Genomic DNA, 24,113 nt, shown 5'->3' with positions numbered 1-24,113 from the left:
ATACATTATTTTTGAGATAACAATAACATTCACAGCTTTAAGTCTAACTTGTGTATTCAATTGTTAATTAGAAAATGATTTTTATAGGTGGGAGCATATGGCTCGAATCCATATCTGGAATTTATGGTTGGCGCATTCTATTCTATACCTTCATGCATGTCTCTTGGGAACAAGCTGCTAGCCCAAATACAAACAAGGTGGGAATTACTATTGAAAAGAATATGAATACTTAGTTTTGTCTTAAACCAATTAGGGTCATATATATTCTCTTTACTGGGTCCATCCATTGACAGGTTGGTGAAAACGGCAAAGTAATTGTGGAAAGATTCATCTGACCTGGGTACAACTTCGGCCAATCTAACCCAAATGTTATGCACCCATATTTGGTAGAGGATAAGGTGATGGAAAGATACAAGGAAAGTAAGAATACAGCCACAGTTGGTGGATCCGAAGCGTGCACCATGCACTAGACTGGGGGAAAAGTTGACTCGTGATATCAAAGTAGGGTCGATAAAGGTAGGGTAAAACAAACGAATCTAAGGCCGTCCTTAAGTTCTGCCAGTTCTGATTATATTTTAGTTACTGACGAGGGGAGCCAGAGGGCTTTATAGAAATACAATCTTATAATGACAGTAACTGTTAGTTGGAAGCAATTCAAGAAGAAATGAATTCTTTGCGGTAAAATTGCACCTATGTCCTATGAGTTGGTTAAGCTTTCAAAAGGTAAGAAGCTATTAAAGAGAACAAATGGGGGACCAGGCTGAAAAAACATGATGAAAGTACAAAGCTCTTTCATTGGTGAAAGGTTTGGGTCAAAAAAGAGGGCATTGATTTTGATAAGATCTTCTTTCTAGTTGTGAAGATAAGTTTCACCCGAGTTGTAGTTAGTTTGAAATTTGAGATTAATCAACTTGACATAAAGATTGCATTTTTGCATGGTAAGTTGCATGTGGAGGTTTACATGAAACAATTAGAGGGTTTTGAAGTGAAAGAGAAAAAACACTTGGTGTGCAAATTGAAAAAGAGTCGGCATGAATTTAAGCAGCCCCGAGACAACGGAACAAGAAATTTGATTTGTTGGACGATGACTCAAGAGTGCACGATGACATCTTTAGATCCTTATGTTTACATTAAAATATTGTCTAATGATAAATTCATTATCTTCTTGTTATATATCAATAATAAGTTAATTGTTGGACAAAATGTGATTTGATATGAAAAAATTGAGATTGACTGGACAAATTCTTGAAACGGAGAGCTAGAAATCTGTGGCTATTACGGGTGCTTGAAAAGTTCAACATGAACAATGCTAAATTAGTTAGCACTCCTTTTGCCAACTACTTCAAGTTAAGTAAGAAGTCTTGACCAAAAGAGATGAAGAAAATTCCTTACTTTTCCGAAGATGGTTGATTAATGAATCTTATGATTTGTACACAACCTAACATTGCTCACGCAATTAGTGTATAGAATAGATTTCTTTCTAATTCGGGAAGGTTCACTAGAATACTATTAAGTGGATGTACAACAGGCTTTATGGATGTGGAAACGACTTGTGATAAATTTATTTTATAAAATTAGTTTCGTGTTATTTTGTTTTTAAATGTTAATTAAGTCTTTAAATTTTAACTAGAATTTAGTTATTTTTAATTGTTTTTCCAATCAATTTATTTTTATTGAGTTATTTTAATTTTATGTTTATTTATTTAATTTAGCTATCATTTTTTATTTTTTATGTTGTTGTAGGATTTAAAAACAATAAGGTTTAATTTTTAAAAAAAAGTGTTTGAAAAATCTTGCTCATACATGTTTTAGTGTTTTGACCATAACTCTTATTCTAGATGTCCAAATGATGTGATTCTTAAACCATTAAAAAGCTAAGAGACGGGACAACAATTTTCATGGAAGTACTTTTTTCAATTCTACATTGAAGATAGAGAAAATCATGTCAGAAGACTACTTAGTGTAATACTACCAAAGTGGTAATTTGAAAATTGATATTTGATGTTTGGGCCTCCTAACACTTCTTAGCCTATGAGTTGAGTCATTAGGTTAAATTATGTTTAATTCAAAAAATTTTAAGTCAAAATTATTAGTATTAAAAAGTACTTTGGGAGAAGTTAAAGACAATATCGAAATTCAAGAAGGTAAAAGTTGATGCTAAAACTTGAAGAACAAAGTTGCAAATATTTGTTTTGTTTTCTTTCTTAGTTTTTATTTTTCTTTTTAGTTGTAATGGTTAAACTTCACATGTTTTTATTTATCTTTACAATTATAAGTAACTAATTTTATTTTCCTAAGATTGTAATTGAACTTATATTTAATTTGAATTTTTAATCTTTTTCTTACTTTATTTTTAATGAAAATAAATTGTTTATTCAAATTTATTCTTAATGTCTGTAATTACTTTGTTACCAATTAAATTGATTTAGAAACCTAAAAATAACTCAAGAAAGGGAGTTTACTATAAGTTAAGATTAAAATAGCATATGATCATATTAATTTATTTGTATATAGGATAGAACATACTATATGTCATATGTAGACAAATTTAGAACCTAAATTAATGAATCTATTTTGATTTCAATTTGGATATAGTGTTTTGGTTAAAATAGATATTTTTATAAGTTTAATCAGAAAATCCTTACAAATAATTGAAGACTCAAAGTATATTGGCAATTCAACTCATTGAAATAAGTTAAGAAAGAGAGGTAAAATTTAGATAAAATATGAGAGATATTGTAATCCTTTATCAAATTTTATTTTTACTTTGATTTTTATTGCTATTAATTAGTTTTGTTAATTTTTAGTTTAAATAATTATTTATGTTTTAACCATTTAGATAAAATTAAATTGTGTTAATTTTAATACTTGGTAAAATTTTTAGAACAATTCACTATGAGATGAATACTTTATTTGTCATTATATTATCCTCTATTTACCATTATATTATTTTTGTTATTCATATACTTGCATGAGTAAAATATTAAATAACAACATGGGACAACCAGAATATATTTCTGCAAATGAAGTGACAACCAGAATGCTATTGATTTGAGCAAAGAGAGTATGAACCACAGTCTTACATTTGATATTAGTTAGGTTGGTGATTAAGGAACAAATGATACTGTTGAAAGAGGTTCACACAGATAAGAACACTATTTCTATATTTCGAGGAGTGATCTTGAGTTACGCACCAAGTAAGTTGAGATGGACTCGCAGCGAGGCGTGGAGCAAGTATTAGGATTGAAAGGGGAAGTTTGTTATATTTATGAGTCCCAATGGCCCACGATGGGCTAGACGCCATTTTGCTAATCTATTAGTCATTAAGATCGATTGATTGTCAAGCGTTTTAAGAAGAGAAAAATGCAAACAATTAGATAAAAGAAAACCGAAAAAAAAAAGAAAAGCTATGCTAAATAAGAAAGAAAGAATAACAAGAATTTGGTGCAGATTCCAACACGAAATTCTTGGTTGCAAAGATCAAAATGCCTATTGGAGCGCATTAAAGGACTCCAACCCCCTACCGCCTACCTCCAAAGTCCTAATCCGATGCATTGCATGAGATAGTCTCCGCTGTCGGTTTCAGGCATTTAAAACCCCTGCTTCCCACCTGTTAGCTGTTACCCCTCCAACTGCTTGCATTTGCATTGGGTCAAATATCAATATCAGCCCCGCTACTTTACCATAATCCCCCTTTTTTTTCGCTTTTTTTTTTTTCTGAACAATGAAGGAAGATAACGAACAAATCTCCCAGACGAAACAGAGGCAAAAAATATGCAAACGCCGGTGCCTCTCAGTCGGTTGTGTGCTCATCATCTGCCTTCTGCTGATATTCATCACACTTCTTGTCCTGGCATTGACCGTATTCAAAGCCAAGCAGCCTAGAATCAAACTCCTCTCAGCAACACTTGATGGGGTCTCTCCTCGTATCACATTCCCAGTTATTAATATTCAACTCAACATCACACTCGACCTCCAACTCCTCCTTGTAAATCGAAACCATGCCAGCTTCAAGCACGGTTCTGGCAAGAGTTTCCTTTCATATCGAGGCAACCAGTTTGGGGAGGCTGACATCCCACCAGGTTTTATACCTGCGATGGGGTCCACAACAATTTCCTGCCGTCTTACACTCGAGGTTGACGAGATGGTGTCCAATATAACAGCTCTGGTCAGTGATGTATTGGATGGGCAACTTGTCGTGGATACTCGGGCGAGGATTCCAGGCAGGGTCACCTTCCTGAAGCTTTTCAAGAAGCATGCTGTAGCTACATCTGAATGCCACTTCACCATAGCTGTTCTAGCTTTCAAGATCCGAAGCCGGGAGTGCAAGACTAAGACAAAGCTGTGAGTTGGATGCGTAGCGTGTTAACTGCTTAATTTGTGACTGGGAGCGTCTTTATTTATTACTCTTTCTTTCCTTTTACTTTGTATATAGAAAGCATACGGTATGCGCTTTCTGTTGATTTGCGCTGGTCGTCATACTTAATATAGGGATGATAAAGCTCTGAATATAGAGCGTATCTTTCTTTTTGTTTTGTTTTTCTTTTCTTACACAGCTTCTAAATGCGTAAGAGTCCCCTTCTATTTTATTACACTAGAATATGTCCAGTGCTTTGCATACGGTTCCCTTTGCATCTCTTTTTGCTTGGACATCTTCTTTCTTCTCTTTTAAAATAGACGGAGTAAAATTATCAGAGAAGTTGGAGACATTTTTCTATTTTTTTTTCTCTTTCTGGAAAATTGAACTTTTGTTATTATTTTGTTTTACAAAAGTTTTACTTTCGTAGATTAAGTTTAACTTTATTTGTTTTTCTATTAGAAAATATCTAACAGAAAGAACAACGTTTAACCTTTTATAGATGCTTACTGTAAATTTATTTATTTTTTGTTTTTTCTTTAGATTTGTTATCAATTCTTTTTCTCATACTTTGCTAGAATTGTTAAAGAATATATTTTAATTTTTAATTTTACTCTCACGTCTGAACAATTTAAAATTTTTCTTGAAAACTTGTTAAAGCTCTGAGCACCCTGTTAGAACTTTAAAATCCCCTCTTTAAAGCCTCGCACGTGACAAAATGAAGAAGCCCCAAAAGGATCTTCCTTTTAATAATGCTATAGATATGTCCTGCAACATAAAATGATCTCAAGCAGTGGACCCTGAACCTCCTCGCCCAAGCCCCCAAGTCTACGATTGATAACTCAAATTGAGAAAATTATGTTTATATCAAAGGGTTGTTCTGACAAAGATTACTGCGATGATTTCTTCACATGAGCAAATATCACTTCCATTCAAATTTTTGAAAATGTCATCGTAAATATCTATGGAGTAATTAATAAATGTTGATATATTCATTCAAGAGGGTAAAAAAACGTTCTTAAAACGAAAAAAGAGGGTAGCTAAATGATAGAGATAACTATTGGCGGTACTAATGTTATTCTTAAAATAGATTAATGTGTCAAAATGGGAATGGAAATAATATTTTCTGGCATTAAATAACCATTTCATATTATTCTCTCTTTATACCCCAAACTACCAATTTTATTTTGAAATGATATATATATTCAAACTTAATCTTGTAAACATGCCTAACTTGCTTAGCCAATTGAAAGAGTAATTCTTACCTCTCAAATAGAATTAGCCTTCTTGCTTTAAAAAAAATGCTAACATACGTTTCACCAAACACCTGAAAAGCATCATTAATAAACTCTTCAGTGTAGAAACAAACACAAGGATAAGCATCTGCCATCACAAGAGTAGAATTCATATTGATGGCAGTTTTTTTAAGATAAAAAATGAACATTTGACATGAGCATAGGAAGCAATTGTAGATTTTGATATAATTTAACAACCCAGGCTCGGCCTGATGATTGCCACCCCTTTTTAAGATGACCAAAGGCTAAAAGCTTAAGTTTTGGGCCCCCTGTCACTCTAGACTCTCCTATGTATAAAAGATTAAGATGATCGAAGACTCAAAGTCCAAGGTTTGAATCCTTTCTCTCTACACTTTTATACGTATAAAAAATAAACAGTAGTTTATTGTCTCCATCTAAATATATTCCGATGAATTAAACCCAACAATCCCGAAAGTATCAATAAACCATTTACTTGAGACAAACAGAACCATCAGCATCTGCGGTCATAGCATTTCACAGGGAATACCACGCCAGTAAGCGCACTAAAGCAAACAGCTAAGTCTAAAAGCACTTTGTTGACAATAACATCTTTGACATAAAGAGTAAAACTCTCACCTCCAGCAGAGACACGGCATTAACATCCCTGACAAGTAAAACTCTATAAATATGAATCCCTGCATTATAGGGCTCAAGACACAACTGCATCTTTACATCTAGTATCTCTAAAAGCAAACCAAAGGAACATTGAACGCTCATATTTTTGCAGTTCAACAGTTCAAACAAAGGCTATCCCTTAAACGTGTGAGGGGAACATAATGTTGACTATGGAGTGCAAGCATTTCATTTTGAGGGTTAAAAAAAAAAAGGGAAAAGAAACAGAGACAGACACTGAAAGAAGAGAGGGGCCATAGATTTGAGTCACCAATGAAGCAAGAAGTTCCTCAAGCTTGACTACTACAGACAATCATCATCCGACAAATAAAACCAGTTACAAGATGGTTCAATGATGATATGCAGGGAGGATGCTCCAAAGAAGGCATAATGCAAGCATTATCCCTCGTCAAAAAGAATAAATATAGTTTAAATAAAAAACAGCTATACAATTTAATTCTACTCTGTGAACTTCAGTCAGATAGATATCTCTAAGAGCAAAAGCTATAATTAGAGGCATGGCAGTTAGGGTAGAGACACAGAAAGCAAAACAGATCCCATTGCCATGTGATTGAGTGTATACAATGATGAACTTCGTCATTACTGTTAGAATTCAAGCTTTCTGCAAAATCCCAAATCAATATTCCTTGATTTCCCAGAGGGCTTAATAGGAGCACCAGGGCAAGTTTCAGCAACTCCATTTAGGCAAGGAGCTGAAGGGGGCGTCTTACAACCATCAGAATCCCATCCTATATTTAAAAATTCATTAAGAAAACCCTCAGCTTGGTTTGAGACAATAGCTTCCAAGAGATTTTCATAAACAGACTCAAACATTTCTTCATCTGAAATAGATTCTGCATCAGTTCCACGAGTTCCAGAATCCACATTTCTGACAGAACAATCGAAATTTAGGCAGCGTGCAACACTAGTCCTCATTTCGTTAATATATTTCCTACAGAGGGGAGCCAACACCATGTCCTCTGGGCCAGGAGCAAATGGGTCGAAAACACCATCCTTTGGGGTTTTGGGACTACTGTGGTTCGCAGAAGCCAATGAGTCTTGGTTTGTGGTGGCATCAGGATCAAAGTGAGGAATTTGCTGTGATTTCTTGACCACCGTGGGCGGAGAGTTACAATTATAGGGGAACTCCCCAATTTCTCTGTTGGCATCAGGAGTGATAGGACCAAGGGAAGTTTCCTCATTACCTTCTCTACTAGATGTAGATGGATCAATAACTTCCGTATTAGCTTCCTCTATGCAAACATTATCTGATTTTTTAATTAACTTGGGAGAAAGGTCTTGGCATTTGGTTGCACAAACTCCAGTATCCATAGATCCGACAACAAAACTAAGCCAAGGAAGCTGCAGCAGAGAAAAGAAATGAAAGTAGCCCAAGATTAAAGTGGCTAATATTTACAATGGCAGTTGAATACCAAACCCTAAAACAGCATTTCAAAACTGAGCTTTTGTGTTCTAAAAGTAATCCTTCCAAAGAGAAATCCTGAGATGTAAACAAGTTAGATTCAGAAGTAAACCTAGGACAATAGGAAATCTGAGGATAAAATAAGCAAATTGAGCACGGAAGACGATTCCTTTCTAACTCGAAATCACAAACCCCAACACGAGGAATTTATGCGCTCTCAAGGAAGCAGAAAAATTCTAACAACCCTTATACTATAGGATGCAAAGGGCAAAAAACGAAGAAAAGAAACATATTTCAATTAAAAAAGAGTCACCGAAGAATGGAGATTCAAGGAAGATCAACAAATCCGTAATAAAAGGAAAAAATATCAAATTCAGAATAAAAGGAAAAAAATACAGGTAATAAATAAATCAACTATTGAATATTTAAAATAGTTAAAAAAAAAAAAACACAAAGGAAGGCTATAAGTGGTTACCTGAGGATTGGAAACGAGGCAAACACAAATGCGGGAGGCAATGCAGCAGCCGTAGCGCAGCAATGGGCAGGGAAGGGAAGTAAAGTGACTGCTTACTTTGTTTGATTAGTGAAGTAATAAAGTTAAAAGGAGGTTCCCGTCCTTGGGGACCTTTTGACTGCTCTCAATCTGTTCCCCTTTAGATTAATATAAACCGTTCGATCATTTTCTGCTGATGATAATCATAACAGAGGAGTACTAGACTGGTCCGAGTGGAGTACACTTAAGCTTTCATAGCCATAGCCTCAATCCTCAGTTGAGACATATATTGCCAATAAGCTGCTTGCACGTGGGTTGTTGTGTGCGACTGTCCAACGTGAAGCTCCAACTCTGCTGCTCCACTTCTTGTCTTACTTACCTACACAACACGGCTCATGGCTCGCTACGTTCCAAGTGACGTTCACGTGGAAAACTCAGCTTTTGTTCCTGATTAAACAAAACAAATAAAACTTACATTTGGGTGTAATGGAATGAAAACAGCTCCATAATCAGTGGTTTATTGAAAAAAATTATTGAACCTTGTAATGAGGCAGATAAAGATAATCCAGTGATTATTGAGGGTAATTAATTGAAGTACCAAAAATGCCCCTTCAAGAAAAATAGATACAAGTCGTTATAATGTTAGGTACACATTCATATAATAAAATACACTACTATTAGATAATGTACGTGTCATTTGATGTATTTTGTAATATTGGCCGTGTAAATCAAAATGGAGATTGAAGCAGATGAGTAACAACCAAAAACGTCAAAATGGTATGGACGCCCACAACTATCGGAGTAGTTCAAGAGCTTGCCTGACAAATGATCCATGACATCCATCTCGAGGGAGTTCTCTCTTAGAAAAATTTGAGAAGAAGAAGAATATTTTGAAAAGAAAAAAAGATGTGATTTTAGAGCGTGAATTGTATTTTTTAAAGTATTTATTTAATTTTTAAAATATAATAAAATTTTTAATACTTAGTACATTTATCAACTTTCTCGTTAATTTTAGAGATTCATATCGATGATATAATATAAAATATAAAAAAAGATATATTAAGAAAATAATTGAGAGAAGAATTGAGAAAAACCTTTTGATTTATTTTTCATAATAGAAGAACTTTTGATTATTTTTGATTATTTTTGATTATTTTTTCATCAAGTACAAAACTCTATTTATAAGGTTATATAAATGTGGATATTGATGAATTATCATTAATATATACATTAAGTGTGAATAAAATTTAAAAAGTTGAGAGGTTTAATGAACACGTTCATTTATTCATAATGTGTATATATATATATATATATATATATATAAATACACTTGAACAATTAACTTATTAATTAGAATATGATCTTCTTGTCTAAAGAGTAAAATTTAAATTTTTATTTTTTAATTATATATAAAAAAAATAATATATATAAAAATGTTTTTAAAATTAAAATTTAATAAATAATATTTTTCCTGCAACAAATACTAGCAAACTAATAACGGGAATGGTTTTGCAATTGCTAATAAATTTATTTATTTATTTATGTTTTAACTGGATTAGCCGATTCACTTGGAAATAAGCCCGACGGCGCTGTTTTTAAAACGATGCTTCAACTTGAAGAACTCCATTATTTGAAGTTGAAACTGAGATAGCAATGGCAAATTGCATACAGTGAGCAGTAAGCAGATGAGAAGACAGACAGTATCAAAGTTACCCGCCAAAGTCAAGGCTGCGTTTTACCTACTCACAGCCAGCGGCCTCTGTTATCAAGCTGCGTCCCATTCCAATTTTGTCCCCTTCTCCCCTGACTCTTCCGTTTTCCAAGGCCTTCTTCGCTCTTCTCGTGCAATCTTCACTGTCAGATTTCTCTCTTTGCCTCTCTCCCTCTCGGAGTCCCTTAATCCCTTTCCTGATTTTTGTTTTCCTTTTCTTTTCTTTTTCTAAACATGTTTTCTGATTTCGAGTCCTTGTGGTGCAGATTGCAGTCACCGTTTCTGACTACAAGTATTCTCTGTATGGGCTGCCAAAGTACTGTGATGAATATCGTCTTCTATTATCTGAGGTTCCTTTTTATTCCATCTTCCATTGTGTAGAACATTATTGTCCTTAAAAAACTTTGTAACTCGCATCGGAATTTTTAAGCTCCATTAAGTCACTTCCTTTTTTTTTTTTATAAACGAAAGTAAATATTAATAGAAAATTAATATTCATGGAATCTGTTTGCTGCATGTTCGCATTGATTGCTTGCCTTTTGCTTCCAAAACAAAAGGTAGAAGGTGTATTTGGATACCAAAATAAACAATTTTATTAAATAACCAAAAATTGAAAAATTGATTTTTATGATTACAAAATGTATGATTATACCTTGACCGATAATACTTGAAAAGAAACTATCATGTAACCATTTGCTTATTATTAATCAAATATGATTTTGCTTTTAACTATTTTCTTTTTTTTTTAATATTTTAGCTAGTTTTAAGAGAGCAAAATGTGAATAATAGAAGGCAAATGGCAAAAAGAAACACCAAATGGCATGTAAACATATATCTGGAGTTTTAGACCGATGTGTTCTTGATGTTTCTGTGCATCTTGATTTTTCTGGTTGAGTAAGATGCCATACTTTCTGTTACTGTTAGAGGGTTGAAGTTGCTTTCAACCTAAGCAAATTTAAGGAATATAGTTCCTTTAATGGAGGCCTTCATTTTCAACTGAGTTACCTGTTGTTGGAAGAATCTCTTAACTGCATTTCTTCCCCCATGACTACACTAATAAATGAAGTATATTAGTAAGAGCTTTATAGTATTAAAGCTGCTATAATTAAGAAAACGAAGAAGAAAACAAAACCTTGTCAACTCTGATGTTATCCTATAAAATACCTTACAAAAGAAACTCATTCAAGGAAACATCAGTTGATGTCACCTTCTTATTTGTTCCTAAATCTTGTCAAAGGAACAAAATAAAATTCTTTGAATGAACTTTGTGTACACTCCAAAGGCTGTATAAACAAGCTTCAGCTTTGGTGAATGTTTGATCTTACATATGCCGTAGATACTAATATTTGGTTTTGTGGTGCTAATTAGGTTCATTTGCGCTCAGCTAAGAGAATGCTGAAGTTATGTGAAATGAATAAAGGTTTTTATTTGAAAGCCGGTCAATTTGTTGCTTCCCTGCGTCAGGTCCCAAAAGAATACTCATCGACCCTTTCTTCGTTGCAGGATCAGGTATGGTTGATTTTATTCTCTTCCGTGCATATAATGTTATCCAGGAAGAGATACCTTATAGGTTCTCATTCTAAATCCTGGTTCTATGATACTGTAGGCAGTTCCTTGTGATTTTAAGATCATAAAAGAAACAATAATCAGCAATCTTGGTCAGGATCTGTCTGAGATGTAAGTTTCATTACTTTAATCATAGTTTGGATTCATTTAACTGTTAACATCTTTCCTCACTTTTTCCATATTTCCGTTGTATAATTTCATCCTGACAACTACTAAGTGTGTACTGGCTAGCATATAGTCCAGATAGTATTCTACCTCCCAGTGCTGTCGGGGTGTATGCTCAGGCACTATGGCATAGCGAAAATCAAGAAAAGCGAGAAAAGCATATCGCACCTTACCTCACATGCTTTTTGTGGCAAGGTCATTTTTTTTAAATAATTTTTTTAGGTGGAAAGGTGCATAAAAAGGACTCTGACCTGAGTGTCCCTTTGGTTTCTTTACATTTTAAGTTTTTAATATGCTATTCTTTTAGGGCATGCTTGGTTGGGGGGAATGGAATAGCCATTCCTTCCCTATTCTCATTCCTGAGATAAAGTTGCATTTGGTTCAATGGAATAGCTATTCTTCGGAATAGCCATTCCAAGAGAAGCCTCAATAGCCATTACAAAGGCTCCCCTTGGTAATAGCTATTCCAAATTGTTGGGACTAAGAAAAGAAGTTGATTAGACAAATTCACCTTCGTACAATTTAAAAAATTACCTTATAAAAAAATAATAAACCTATTTTTTCTCTCTCTTCGTCACTCCTTCTCTCTCTAAAACACAGAAGATATAAAATTTTTTACTTCATTTCCAAAAAAAAGGAAATAAAAATATTTAAATATTATTTAATATAATAATATTATTTAACTATAATAAATATTATAAAGAATATTATTTAATATTGTTATTTGAATACAATAAATGTAATAAAGAATATTATTTAGTATTATTTAAATTTAATGAAGAATATATTTTATCTTTTAATATTAAATATTATTTAATTATAATAAAAGGTTTAATTATCTTCTAATACAAAATATTATTAAATTATAATAAAATTATGTTTGTGTTTTGGTGAAAATATTATTTAATTATAGTAAAAGTTATTTTGATTTTATTACTTAGAATATTTTTATCTTTGATCAAAATAAATTCTTAAATTTTAATAAAGAGCATTTTTTTCTCATCATAATATTTTGGTTTTTAATTAAAAAATCATTAAATTTTAATAAAGGGTATTTTTATCATTTACCCATTATTCCGTAACTATTCTTAAAATTATTCTTGCCAACCAAACAATGGAATAAGTAATAATAGTAATTTCTATCCTATTCCATTCCTATGAACCAATCTACATAATAGTTATTCTTCTCCTATTCTATTCCCATTCTATTCTTTCCAGTAAACCAAGCATGCTGTTAATAGTTAAAAGAGGACATTAGCTCTCTTTATAAGAATGACAGATTGGGTCATCCAGCGCTCAATGTTTTGTTTATGATGAAGGTGAAGGAAAAATAACCAGAGAATACCAATAAATAATAAATCTAAGCCTACCTGAAACTAAAATAACTTAGGTACTTATAACTAAGCCTAAAACATAGAATACCAAATACAACCCTAAAGCCCTAATACTAGGAAAAGAAGTAAAATGCTAATTAATATAAAAGAACCTAAATAATCTAAAATAGCCTAAATAAATGTAAAAATTACAATAAGAAATATTAAGTACAGAATGAAGTCCTAGATAACTTGATCTCTCAGCATGCATATTTCTGTCCTCCATTAGAAATGTTGAGCTTTGTTTAGTGATTATTTCTAGTTTAATATGATAAATTTTATCTCAACTAGCTTTGTTTGCGTCTCATGCATTTTAACCTTGTTCATGTAAGTAAATGAAAGTCTAACATATGATAGCATTTCAAAAAAAATGTCAAGTAATATATTTTTTGAAAACTCTTAAATGAGGGAAATTTTAAAAATCTATCAGAAGTGTTATGAGGATTTAGAAAAATTTTAATAAGAAGGTTTCATTTGCTTTTTAGTATAAATTATGAATATATTATACTATTAATTAATAGTTACTTTCAATATAATTATTTTTTTTAATTTTAGTTTATTGCATTATTTGAATTATTATTATTGAGAAAATAATTTTCTTAATTCTTATAGTATTGAATAGTTTATAAATTATTATTACAAACAATTATTTGTACCTCAAACTTTATACTATATAATTATTTGTATTAGAAAGTATTTATTTATAATAAATGACAAGTATTTACATGCAACGAATGTAAGAGCAAATATTAATATTCTTTAAAAAGCTAAATCAATATCTTTGGACTAAAATAGCCTTATTTCTTCTTCTACTAACCTCCCTTATCTCTTTATACCAAAGACAAATATCATTTGGCTGTTTAGGAATATTTGGCAGCGGGTCCCTCAAGAGTTTACTAGTTGACTAACTTGGTGGACAGTCAAGGGGTGAAAGTGTCTATTTTCAAACTAGAGAGGGCTTTAGGTACTTTGAAGGCAAGATGGTGTAACAAGGTAGCTCATTATTTTTTGTAGGTACTTTCAATAGAAATAGATTAAAGTTTTGAATATGGACCCTAACATCTTGTTTTAGATCCTATAGAACCAACAGAAAAGGGAAAAGCAAAATTCTATTCATTGCTTATGTTGGTAAAATCTTGTCTATGAAAAACATAAATTTTCTATTGACTAGAAGATTATTGTGTAAATTTCAGTTTCATTTGGTTTAATGAACAACCAATAGCTGCTGCGTCCATTGCTCAAGTGCATCATGCAATGTTGAAAGACCATCAAGAAGTAGCAATTAAGGTTTGTTGGCAGAATATTTGATTTTAGTTAACTCCTTTATTGATTTTCTCTTTGTACTCAATGTTGATGTCTTTGTCTTATACATAGATGGGTAGAGTTAATAGAGAGATTTCTAATGCCATTCATAGATGCATGCATGGAACCATTCATCTGGATCTGGCAAAAATCTATCCAAACCTGCAAGCCCAGCTGAACCCACTTAGTACCCTACCTGATCCAATGTGAGTTGAATGAAATAGTCAATGACCCGAAACTCAAAGATACCAAACCTGAAACACTTGAACACAAAATGACATGAATCCGAAATGACTCAACCTGAAGCAACTCGAACTTGAGACTGGTCCAATCATGAAATCCTAAATTCATGAAATAAAGGATGTCTTTACTTTGCATACTATTTGTAGTAACTAATCAATATGCTAAATTCATGAAATCCTAGTTAAAGTAAACTTGCATAGAAGTATGTAAAACATATGTATCACCATTTTTATTCATTATGTCATTTATTACTTTCATTTTGTTCATGCATAAAAAACAGAAGGAAAGAAACTATTTTTTTTTTATTATTATTTTTACCTGTTATTCCCATTGTTTTTACCATGATGCTTGTTGAATACTGTCTGATTCATTAAAGTTTGTTAATATGGTTTGTAAGTATTTGTTTAATTTGTTAAAGTTTGTTCATGTTAATATGGTTGTAAGTCTTTGACAACAAAATGCTTTTCCTTTTATGGAGAATAGGTGCAATACCCGGGATTAGAGAAGAAAATGAAGTTAGACACAAGAATAATGCAGTTCGTTTCGAAATCTGTTGCATGGGTATGCACTGAATTTCTTAATAATTGTTCTTAATATTTGTCAAATGATATCAATTTTGTTTTTCTATGACTTAAGATTGTATTTACCATGTTTGGTCATTTCAAATAGGTTTTCTGAAAATGAATTCTACCCTTCCTGTAGATTTTCACTAAGCTATTTGATGTAGATCTTGTAGATTTTTGCATGTAGTCATGTCATTCTTTTTCACCTTTATCAATGCTGCTGGGGACTTTTTCAGCTGTTAAAGTACTTAGGAGGTCCCTATACTAGTTCAAAAAGTGTACTTCTCCCTCTACAATGTACTTTGACATTTGTGAACAATCAAGGACAATCAATAACACTGTGACCCGTTATCTATGCTAACTGGGTAATGACTGTTGTTAGCATAAACCCTTAATTAAAATTCCATGTCAGCATACAGATACTTTTATATTCGACATCATCAACTTGTTAGTGAAAGTTACACATCAATGCTATGTCGTCACCATGTTAGCTTAGGTAACAATCCTCTTTTACGGTGTTATCAATTGTCCTTAGTTGTTTACAAATATCAAAGTATAGGATTAAATTACTCAAAATTTAGATAGAGAGACTAAAATACGTTTTTCGATTAGCACAGGAACCTCCTTGGTACTTTAACATCTTTTCTGCAGCAACTTTGATAAAATCATGCCTTCACTAGATTTTCGTTTATGTTGCCAAACCTTCTACCATAGTTTTGCTCTTTATTTTCCATGAAATTGGAATGACTATGAAGGCTTTACTCTAAATGGTGAAGATGATAGCACTTACAAAAGGGCCTTATTAGCATGTTAAAGTCAGTTTGTGATTAAGAAGGGATATCGTTCATTGAAGTTATAAGATGGACCAACAGAGGTTGAAAAAGGAGGAATAGGCTATAAGCTCGGAGTTCACTTGGGGCAACTAAGGTAGCATTGTGATTCAGAGACAAAATGTGCCTTGGGCTTGATCCCTCATACATGTGACCTAGATTTAAGCAGTAGTTGTAATCTTAGGTGGTGGCCATAAGTAGAGGTGACAAATTTAACCCGAATTAGAATACCTATCCTGAAGCTGAAACCAACCCAATTCAATTTGACAAAAAAAGACAAAAGCCTGAATCCAAGATGACCTGAACTTATAATGGCTTGAGCTCAATACGAAAATCACTATATTTGAAATTAAATGATGTTGTACAAAATGCAAAATTACCACTAATTAACTTGTTTTTTCTACTTTAATCAAATGTTAAAAATTTTTAAAAATAATATTCCTTATAATATAGTTATATAACGTATTTTCAACCTTTTGAAGGTTAAGATCTATGCTTTTCAATTTTTAAATGGTTGTTATGCTTATCTAAAATTTGATTTAAAATATGCTGAATATAAAATTATTCTACATATTCAGTTTTAATTTTTATCCAATTTTATTGGTGGGATAGCTGGATAGGAAGGATTTTATATTTATGTGATATATTATCAATTTTCAAATTTATTTTTATCGCATTTTATATTAAAATATTATTACATTAATTTGTAATAGTAACTTAACATCAATCATATTATAAGTCAAACCATTGTTTTGTCCTAATTTGTGAAAATGGCTACATGAAACCCAAAAATGACTCAAAACTACTTAAACCTGAACTCGAATGAGCCAGACCTAAGATGATCTGAACTTCAAATAGCCTGAACACGAACCTACCCATTTTGCCAGCTCTACCATGCCACGGTTTTCTTGCTTGCCAGGGGTTCATTATTGAAGCTATGGAGGTACATGCATGAAGTGTATATCATGGATAAGTGTGGAATGTGGTTGGAAAGTGATGGTGGATGAAAATAGAAATTTCTAGCGGTAGCAAGAGAAAGTAAAGAAAGAAGTGGAAAAAACAACTGAGAGTTTTAAATTTCTTAAATGAATAATATTGAGGTGGAAAGGGGTGGTCTTCAACCAAATAAAGGTTTGCCTGACATGTTCTGAACAATTAAACAGGCCGGTTGGGTTTTTGAGCATCCATGTGAAATGTAAGGAAGATATTGGACTCTTCTTTGGGTCCTAGCCAAGCTGACCAGACTTAATGTTCTATAAATATTCCCATAGTCAGAATTTCTTTTTTTTAAAAAAAGGTAGGGTCTGACAGGTAATCCATGAATTAATCTTATCAATAGCTTTGCTCTTCAAATTAATGATCCTTAAAGTGGAGCTAGATGTCTAGTTATCTCAAAATTAATAAGCAACAGCAGTGTGTACCATTTAGGAGTTGCGGTCCATTTTTATTCCAAATGTGGTTTCTGCTACATTAAGCTGGATCTGGAAATGAGAAAATAAATAATGTTGGCATGGAGATGTCTTTACTTTTTTCCCTTTAAATTATACTTATGTTAGATCTCCTAATCTTCTCTCTCTCTCTGTTCAGTTTTTCCCTGAATATAGGTTTGGGTGGCTGGTCTCAGAATTCACTAAAGCAGTTTCTATGGAGCTTGGTGAGTTATAGAGTTGTCTTTGGCAGTCGTGTCTGCTATTAATACATGCTGCGAATTAGTTCTTCGGTTTTATATTTCATAGTCAGTTATGATCGTCAATCAAGTTGGGAATGTATTGTGTGCCCATGGTTTCATGTTTGTTTGGTACTGTTCGGTGAGTATTCACACGTCCATAAAATTCCTGATTCTCATAATATATTCTTGTCACTAGTCTATTTGAGTTTATGCCTCTTCCATGATCCGAATAAGAGTTTGAATATGATCGAAAGGTTTAATAAAATGAAAATATATATTTCTGGGGATTTTGCTTTTTCCTAGACAAGTGTCTCAATGCTGAATTATGGTTAAACTTCAAGGACTTCTGTGTAATTTACTCAAAGATATATGTCTGAATCGAGAGACCAGGATATCAGCTGATATCCTACTTACATTTTATTTTCAACTTTAAGTTGCTTACTTTAATGGCTGCAATATTTTTATTGGTTTTTCCCTCTATGTCTCCACAGATTTTATTCAAGAGGCAAGAAACTCTGAGACAATTGCCAACGGCTTTAAACAGAACAAGATTGTTAGGGTACCTCATGTATTTTGGGTATTACATCGTTGTTCTACTCTTAATTTTCTACTTCACCATTTGTTGAATAAATTCCATTGAGTATTTCATGTTTCCAACAAGGTGGGAACATGTAAAAAGCTTGGTTATATAAGATTTACTTCCACTCTTCAGGAATTTACGACAAAACAAGTTCTCACAATGCAGTTTTGCAGTGGCCACAAGGTAAGGGCAAATGGCTTAGTAATCTGTTTTATATTTTTTAGGTTATGTATGGTGCTGTCGAATTTGAGGTTTCTTATAACTCCTTACCATTGCAATGTATCTAACTCTTGAAGTTAGATGGCTTGTAACTGGTGCTATATATTCTATATTATATATTTTTTTTAGCAAAATATTCTACAATGATTGTTTTCTTTTATTTGTAGTAATAATATGATATTGTTCTGAATTTATGAAGTTTAAATATATCGTGTAAAATAGTATATGATCCCCCTCTTGGGTTGATTGTTTCTCTGTAAGCCAATCTGAGTTGTAACCAAACTTCATCAATTCTTTCTTGGAGCCAACTGAAAAACTCTAAAATCCTGAAATAAAAGTGTCTATTTATTTTTCTTTTTGAGCTTTCCTAATATCCATGTATCTTTATATTACTTTTCCGGGGTTTACCTGCATAGTGTGTGACTGGTTTACATATCTCTGACGCAAGGTAAGCTACAGATTGTAGCTTTATGGGATGAGACAAAGAGAGTAATAATTAGAGGTTGGCTTAGAAAAGCAGCTTAGATTGCTTTGCTAAGGAAAGATTAAGCTATTATCAACTTGGGAAAGAACTGCTGCTGGATGATAAATTGAACTAAATCAAATGAACTAGAAATTACTAGCATCAATGTAGAGTTACTAAGTATTAGACCTCTGAGGTATGCGTCATATATTGAAGGATTATGTTACACTACGCAAGCACCATGATGCCTCAGATACCCTCATTGTTTAATTAACTTCAAAAAGTTTTGCCAAGCTTTTACATTGTGGTATACAGCATGCACACTGGTAAAAGGCAATTCCTTGACTTTCATGCAGAATTATGTGGTCATTGAATCACAGTTCCACCTAAAGGCTACATGAGTAACAACTGAAGGAGTTAAGCAAGCTTTACACCACTTAGATATAGATTTGATATGAGATTCTTGGTCTGTCACATCCTTCACACTATATAATCATGGGATTTTATCACATTGGACTTCAAGTCCAATAAAAAGCTATAGTCAACAAGTGGAAGCTTGGGTTAGGTTCTTACACAATGTAGGTTTCAAATATTGAAGCATGTGAGTTTATTGATCAACTTGTGCTGGGTATTGGATGCTGTGTTACACTTGAGTCTTTACTTTGGTTAGTAAGATGCACACTCAATTAAATGTGCAAGTGTCAATATATGTAGTATTTCTTTGAAAAGGAAGAGCAATAAAATAAAATGGTTTTAAATGCATTATAAAATTTTAGTTGACCAAACAGTTACTGATGTTGGATTTTGGAAAATCCATTTTTAGGCTTTAAGACTTGCGTATCTTTTCACTTAACAACTCTACAACTCTTTTTGTTGAAAATAAACTCTCTTGTTCTATCTTCCTCATCTTCAAACCTTTTCTCTACTTAGTTGGGTTCGATTTGTGAACTTCTTGTCATTGGAATCACTTGCTTTGGAACATGATGCAGGCTAGGGGGTTGGATCATTTGTATCGGGTGACAGTACTTTTAGATGTGGTAGTGTACTCCATAAACATGGTCTAGATAGACTTGGCAGTTGTAAATCAGGCTACCTAGTAAGCTTGCTAATTAAGAGTTGGATCAATTTGGGCTTTGCTATAGCCTGATCAGTAGCCTTAGCTTTCTTCTGAAGGGCAGATTGTTAGTTATAACTGCTACTCTGATCTCAGGAGGATTTTATTCTGTCTGAAACACTGGCATCAGCATGCTGATGTGGCCAAAGCAAAACAACCATGATCCCTTGACTAAAAATCATGTGATATTTATGCAGCATCTTTAGAACTCAAGTGAGTGGCTCTAAGAAAGAGGAGCAATTTTACTATACTTTTCGCTTGGCCTTTTCAAGATAGCATCACTACTTTAATAGTGAAATCAAGATGGATAGACCTGTTCTAATTGCTTTGCTTAGGGGGGTGGGGATGAAGAAAGATATTTGTTGGAATTGAACACCTGAGCATGGCATATCAACTGGGATATTGATTTTGGCTTGTTTCCATTAATTAGCAATATTATAACTGGTTTGATTGGAATTTAATAATATTTACTTTTGATCCTTGACAAGGAGAGGATAAAGGTAGAGTTGACACTGGGTGCAAATTGTGTGCCCCTCACTAAATCAGCCTCTAAACTATTGGGAAAACCTTTAAATGGTAACAATTATCGAATGTGAGGTTACTAATTTTAGAAGATTGCTTCTGGCATTGATTTCTGAATTTATTTTCATCATGCATACAGCTAACTATTGTACAGTTGCTTATGTTGCACTTGAGATCATGTGTATATTATGCTTTTGGCTTGACTGTAATGTACCATTAACAGGAAGTTTCTTATCTTTCAGGTTGATGATGTCGAATTTCTGAAGGGAATGAAAATAGATCCAGTGAAGGTTTTCTTTTTTTGCGAGAAATAATTTTTTTAAATTTTGTCATGACGGGTGATGAGTTTACTGCAATTGCAATTATTTATGCATATTGTTTTAAATTCTGGATAATACTGTCTTATGGGTAGGTGAGTAAATCCTGTGTCTCAAGTTTCTTTGTTGATGGTGGAACATCTCTAAATTGGGTATCTTAATTTCTGTATGTATGGTCGTTGAATTAGCTACCATATTGATTTTGATGGGCATTCAGTAGTTCATTCTATTGCACTGAAGGAAATTCACTTACTCAGGTTGGCTTCACTTGGTTTCTTTTGAAGGTTGCTAAGGCATTGGTGGAAGTGTTTGCAGAAATGATATTCATTCATGGTTTCTTGCATGGGGATCCACACCCTGGTAACATATTGGTATCTCCAGAAGGTCGGGATGGCTTTTCTCTGGGTATGTCTTGAATCTTTTAATTTCTCTCTAAGATAAGATTTACTAATCATGCTAATATGCATATGGACCTTTATGCTGAGATGGTGAAACATGCAGTTCTTCTGGACCATGGAATCTGCAAAAAATTGGATGAAGAGTTCAGGCTGGAATATTGTCAGCTTTGGAAGGCTTTGATTCTTTTGGACTCAAAAACGATACAGCATTTAGGTGAACGTTTTGGTGTTGGGAAGTACTCCAGATATTTCCCCATCATTTTCACTGGAAGAACGATTGATAGGTGATCTACCTTTTTTTTGCTCTATCCTTTTCTAATTTCTGTTCTTGAATCTTGCTATTTGTCAAGGATTTTTTGTTATGGAGACATTAAGTAGAATGCTGATGAAGTGTTTCCTTTCAGAATTTGAAGTAAAATCAGTAGTGGAAGAAGTTTATATTTTTGCAAGAACTTTGTAAGGATAGTATTCTCATTTCTGATGGCAACACTTAGCAAATGTAACTGTCAAGATTACCATACTTCACCTTAAGATGATGCTAGATATCATAGGTTTTGTCAGAGTGGCCTTGGTTCTAAGATATAAAGGTCGGCCATCCTTTGTGAGGTCATAAGTTCAAATTCCCCAACCCTTATGCATGACAGTGTAATAATAAAGATTATTGGTTTATTGCAGCATAAGCTAGGCTGTTCTAGAAAACACAATTAATTTTTGTTTCCTACTTTTGATCCCTCATAAAACTTCACAATAAGATAGTACTCCACTTGTCAAAACTTGAGATGAAGAAAAAATTTGTAGTTATGTGGTTTTAAATTAAAGGACAATGGAATTATAAATCAACTTTACGTCATTTATTCTCAAGAAAGTTGGAACCATACCTACTCCCCTTGTCACCTCTTTACCATAGGAATTGAAACCGAAGGGCACTATTTATGTTGCATCTACAGATCAAGCCATGGTCTGATTTTGATTAATTTTTCTTCCTTTGATTCATGTTGTCGTTCTTCCTAACTTTTGTTTTTCATTCTGCTTGTTAAGGTAAAAACAAGGTACTACTTTCTGGTGCAATTTTTATTCTGACATGATAAGCACAATCTTGAAAGTGTCCTTCTAGGTTAGATGAAGTGCAGCTTCAGTGACATGCCTCTTGTAATTCCTGTCAGCACTAGTTCTCATTTGTGTACACAATATTAAGTGATTTTCCCTTTAAGAAAGACAGTGGTTTGTGGGTGTTCAACAACATGCCATAATTAATTTCTATTCACTTTTGAGTTCTTGTTTGTAGGTTCCTATGTTATAATGCCTGAAGCATTTCGCTGATATACTAATTCATCTTTTCATTCTTCTTTTTCTGTGTTTTTGTTTTGGGAGAGGAATGGGCTGTAGAGAGACTGAGAGGTTCAATTTAGTGACACATTTATGACATCTTAATAGCTGTGATACCAATCTAATTGCCAATTTTGTATTCTGATTGGCAGTAAACCTGGTCTTGGGAAGGAAATGTTGGTTGAAGAGAAAAAGAAACTGAAACAAGATTTAAAGTCTCTAAAGATGGAGGACTTATCTTCATTCATGGAATCTCTGCCTTCGGACTTTCTCATGATATTGCGAACAGAGTAAGATAGATAAATTCAGTAGCTTATTTGGAGTTTAGTAACTCCTAATCTTGCTTTGTCATTTCTTTTTTAGTGAATTACTGAGATCTATAATTAGCAAGCTGGGTGCTTCAAAACGGGTGAGGTTGCAAACCTATGGCAAATATGCCTCACATGGTCTCTCTCGGCAGTTGAATCCTTGCTCTGGTAAATATTTCTTCCAATTTTTAAATCAGTCTTAATCTTGCTAAGCAGGAGAGAGCTTTCTAATGCATTCGTCTCCATGTGCCTGTGCCTGTCCTTGTGTGTATGTTCATTTTTGAGTGTATGGTGAGAGAGGGATTTATATTCCTGAACTGTTAACATTGCTAAGTTGGAAAACTTTGATTATATGGGCACGAAGTATTGTTGTAATTAGAAATTTAACTAATACTATTATTTTTCTTGTTCTTTTTGTCAGATTTGACGTTAGTGGTCTTATATGCGAGATTGATAGGAAATATACAATACATTCATCTAAAGCTTGCTCTGGGTAAGGGCTTTTTTCTACTAGTATCTTTTGATCATTCTTTGTAGATGGTTAACAAACCATGTGAGGAAGGGTAGCAGAATGATTGAAATGTTTCAATATTTTCAGGGGTAATGGAATTGGTTTTTTGGATGGGGAAGTTGAAGCAATCTCTCAATAACTTTTATAAAAAGATGAGTGGTTCCGGAAAAAGGCCTTTTGACATTGTTCTTCAACATTAGAGTGTAGATTTTTATTTATTTATTTTGTATTAGGAGAAAGTTGAAGGTGCAAAAAGAGATTCCTGCTTAGATCTCAATTTGCTCAAGGAGGGGTAACAACCGCAGTTTGAAGATTGGTCGGAGGGAATATTGAGCGTTGCACGATAATTGTGAATATGAAAGGGCAGAATGGAGGGCATGGCCAAAGCTATACGACACAGTCTTGTACCTGTTGTGAATTTCCTACAATTCATTTGTTTGCAAGCATGTATGTTTCTCCCTGACAAAGTTCACTACAAATGAAGAAATTATAATTGATGATAAATTTGATCTTTGAAGAAATTATGTAGAAAATAAATCACGAGATTCAAAACACAGGTTGGCAGTTGGCAGTTGGCAGTGCTGTTATTTCTGCCTCTGCTTTAGGTTTTTTTTTTTATGACATCTTCACTTCTTTTTTTACATTTATTTCATTTTGGTGAAGATATAATTTGTAATTGATTTTCAGTCGACATATGATTTGTAATTTACTAATATAAAATTGTTCAAAAAT

At 33.1% G+C, this 24,113-nt stretch overlaps 3 protein-coding genes across 4 annotated transcripts; 2 read left to right on the top strand and 1 right to left on the bottom strand.

Moving 5' to 3' along the window:
• The first annotated feature begins 3,583 nt into the window (after window positions 1–3,583).
• Window positions 3,584–4,592, top strand: LOC110427908 (uncharacterized). The gene has a single exon (XM_021443548.2). It carries the CDS (start codon window positions 3,725–3,727, stop codon window positions 4,346–4,348), a length of 624 nt encoding a protein of 207 aa, XP_021299223.1. The 5' UTR covers window positions 3,584–3,724; the 3' UTR covers window positions 4,349–4,592.
• A 2,105-nt stretch (window positions 4,593–6,697) lies between these two features.
• LOC110427818 (cyclin-dependent protein kinase inhibitor SMR11-like) lies at window positions 6,698–8,360 on the bottom strand. Of its 2 annotated transcripts, none has more exons than XM_021443431.2 (2): window positions 8,184–8,360; window positions 6,698–7,786 (listed from the first exon to the last, which is right to left on the bottom strand). In XM_021443431.2, exon 2 carries the CDS (start codon window positions 7,615–7,617, stop codon window positions 6,892–6,894), a length of 726 nt encoding a protein of 241 aa, XP_021299106.1. In that variant the 5' UTR covers window positions 7,618–7,786; window positions 8,184–8,360; the 3' UTR covers window positions 6,698–6,891. The 2 variants fall into 2 exon arrangements, with proteins under 2 accessions (XP_021299106.1, XP_021299107.1); XM_021443432.2 differs by having other exon boundaries at window positions 6,698–7,647.
• A 1,421-nt stretch (window positions 8,361–9,781) lies between these two features.
• LOC110427807 (Protein kinase superfamily protein) lies at window positions 9,782–24,101 on the top strand. Its single transcript, XM_021443415.2, is given in 17 exon segments — window positions 9,782–10,057; window positions 10,179–10,262; window positions 11,281–11,421; window positions 11,519–11,589; window positions 14,210–14,303; window positions 15,045–15,122; window positions 17,542–17,608; window positions 18,115–18,200; window positions 18,336–18,386; window positions 20,764–20,811; window positions 21,123–21,243; window positions 21,340–21,520; window positions 22,715–22,852; window positions 22,926–23,038; window positions 23,292–23,363; window positions 23,469–23,548; window positions 23,550–24,101. Coding segments are annotated over 17 exon segments (1,635 nt in total). The 5' UTR covers window positions 9,782–9,886; the 3' UTR covers window positions 23,589–24,101.
• Window positions 24,102–24,113: the final 12 nt, after the last annotated feature.

The sequence above is a fragment of the Theobroma umbraticum genome, unplaced genomic scaffold, assembly GCF_002168275.2.
Source record: "Theobroma umbraticum cultivar Fairchild unplaced genomic scaffold, ASM216827v3 scaffold_239.0, whole genome shotgun sequence".
NCBI lineage: Eukaryota > Viridiplantae > Streptophyta > Magnoliopsida > Malvales > Malvaceae > Theobroma > Theobroma umbraticum.
The sequence above is the reverse complement of the archived record's forward strand: the minus strand, read 5'-3'. Positions and strand labels throughout refer to the sequence as shown.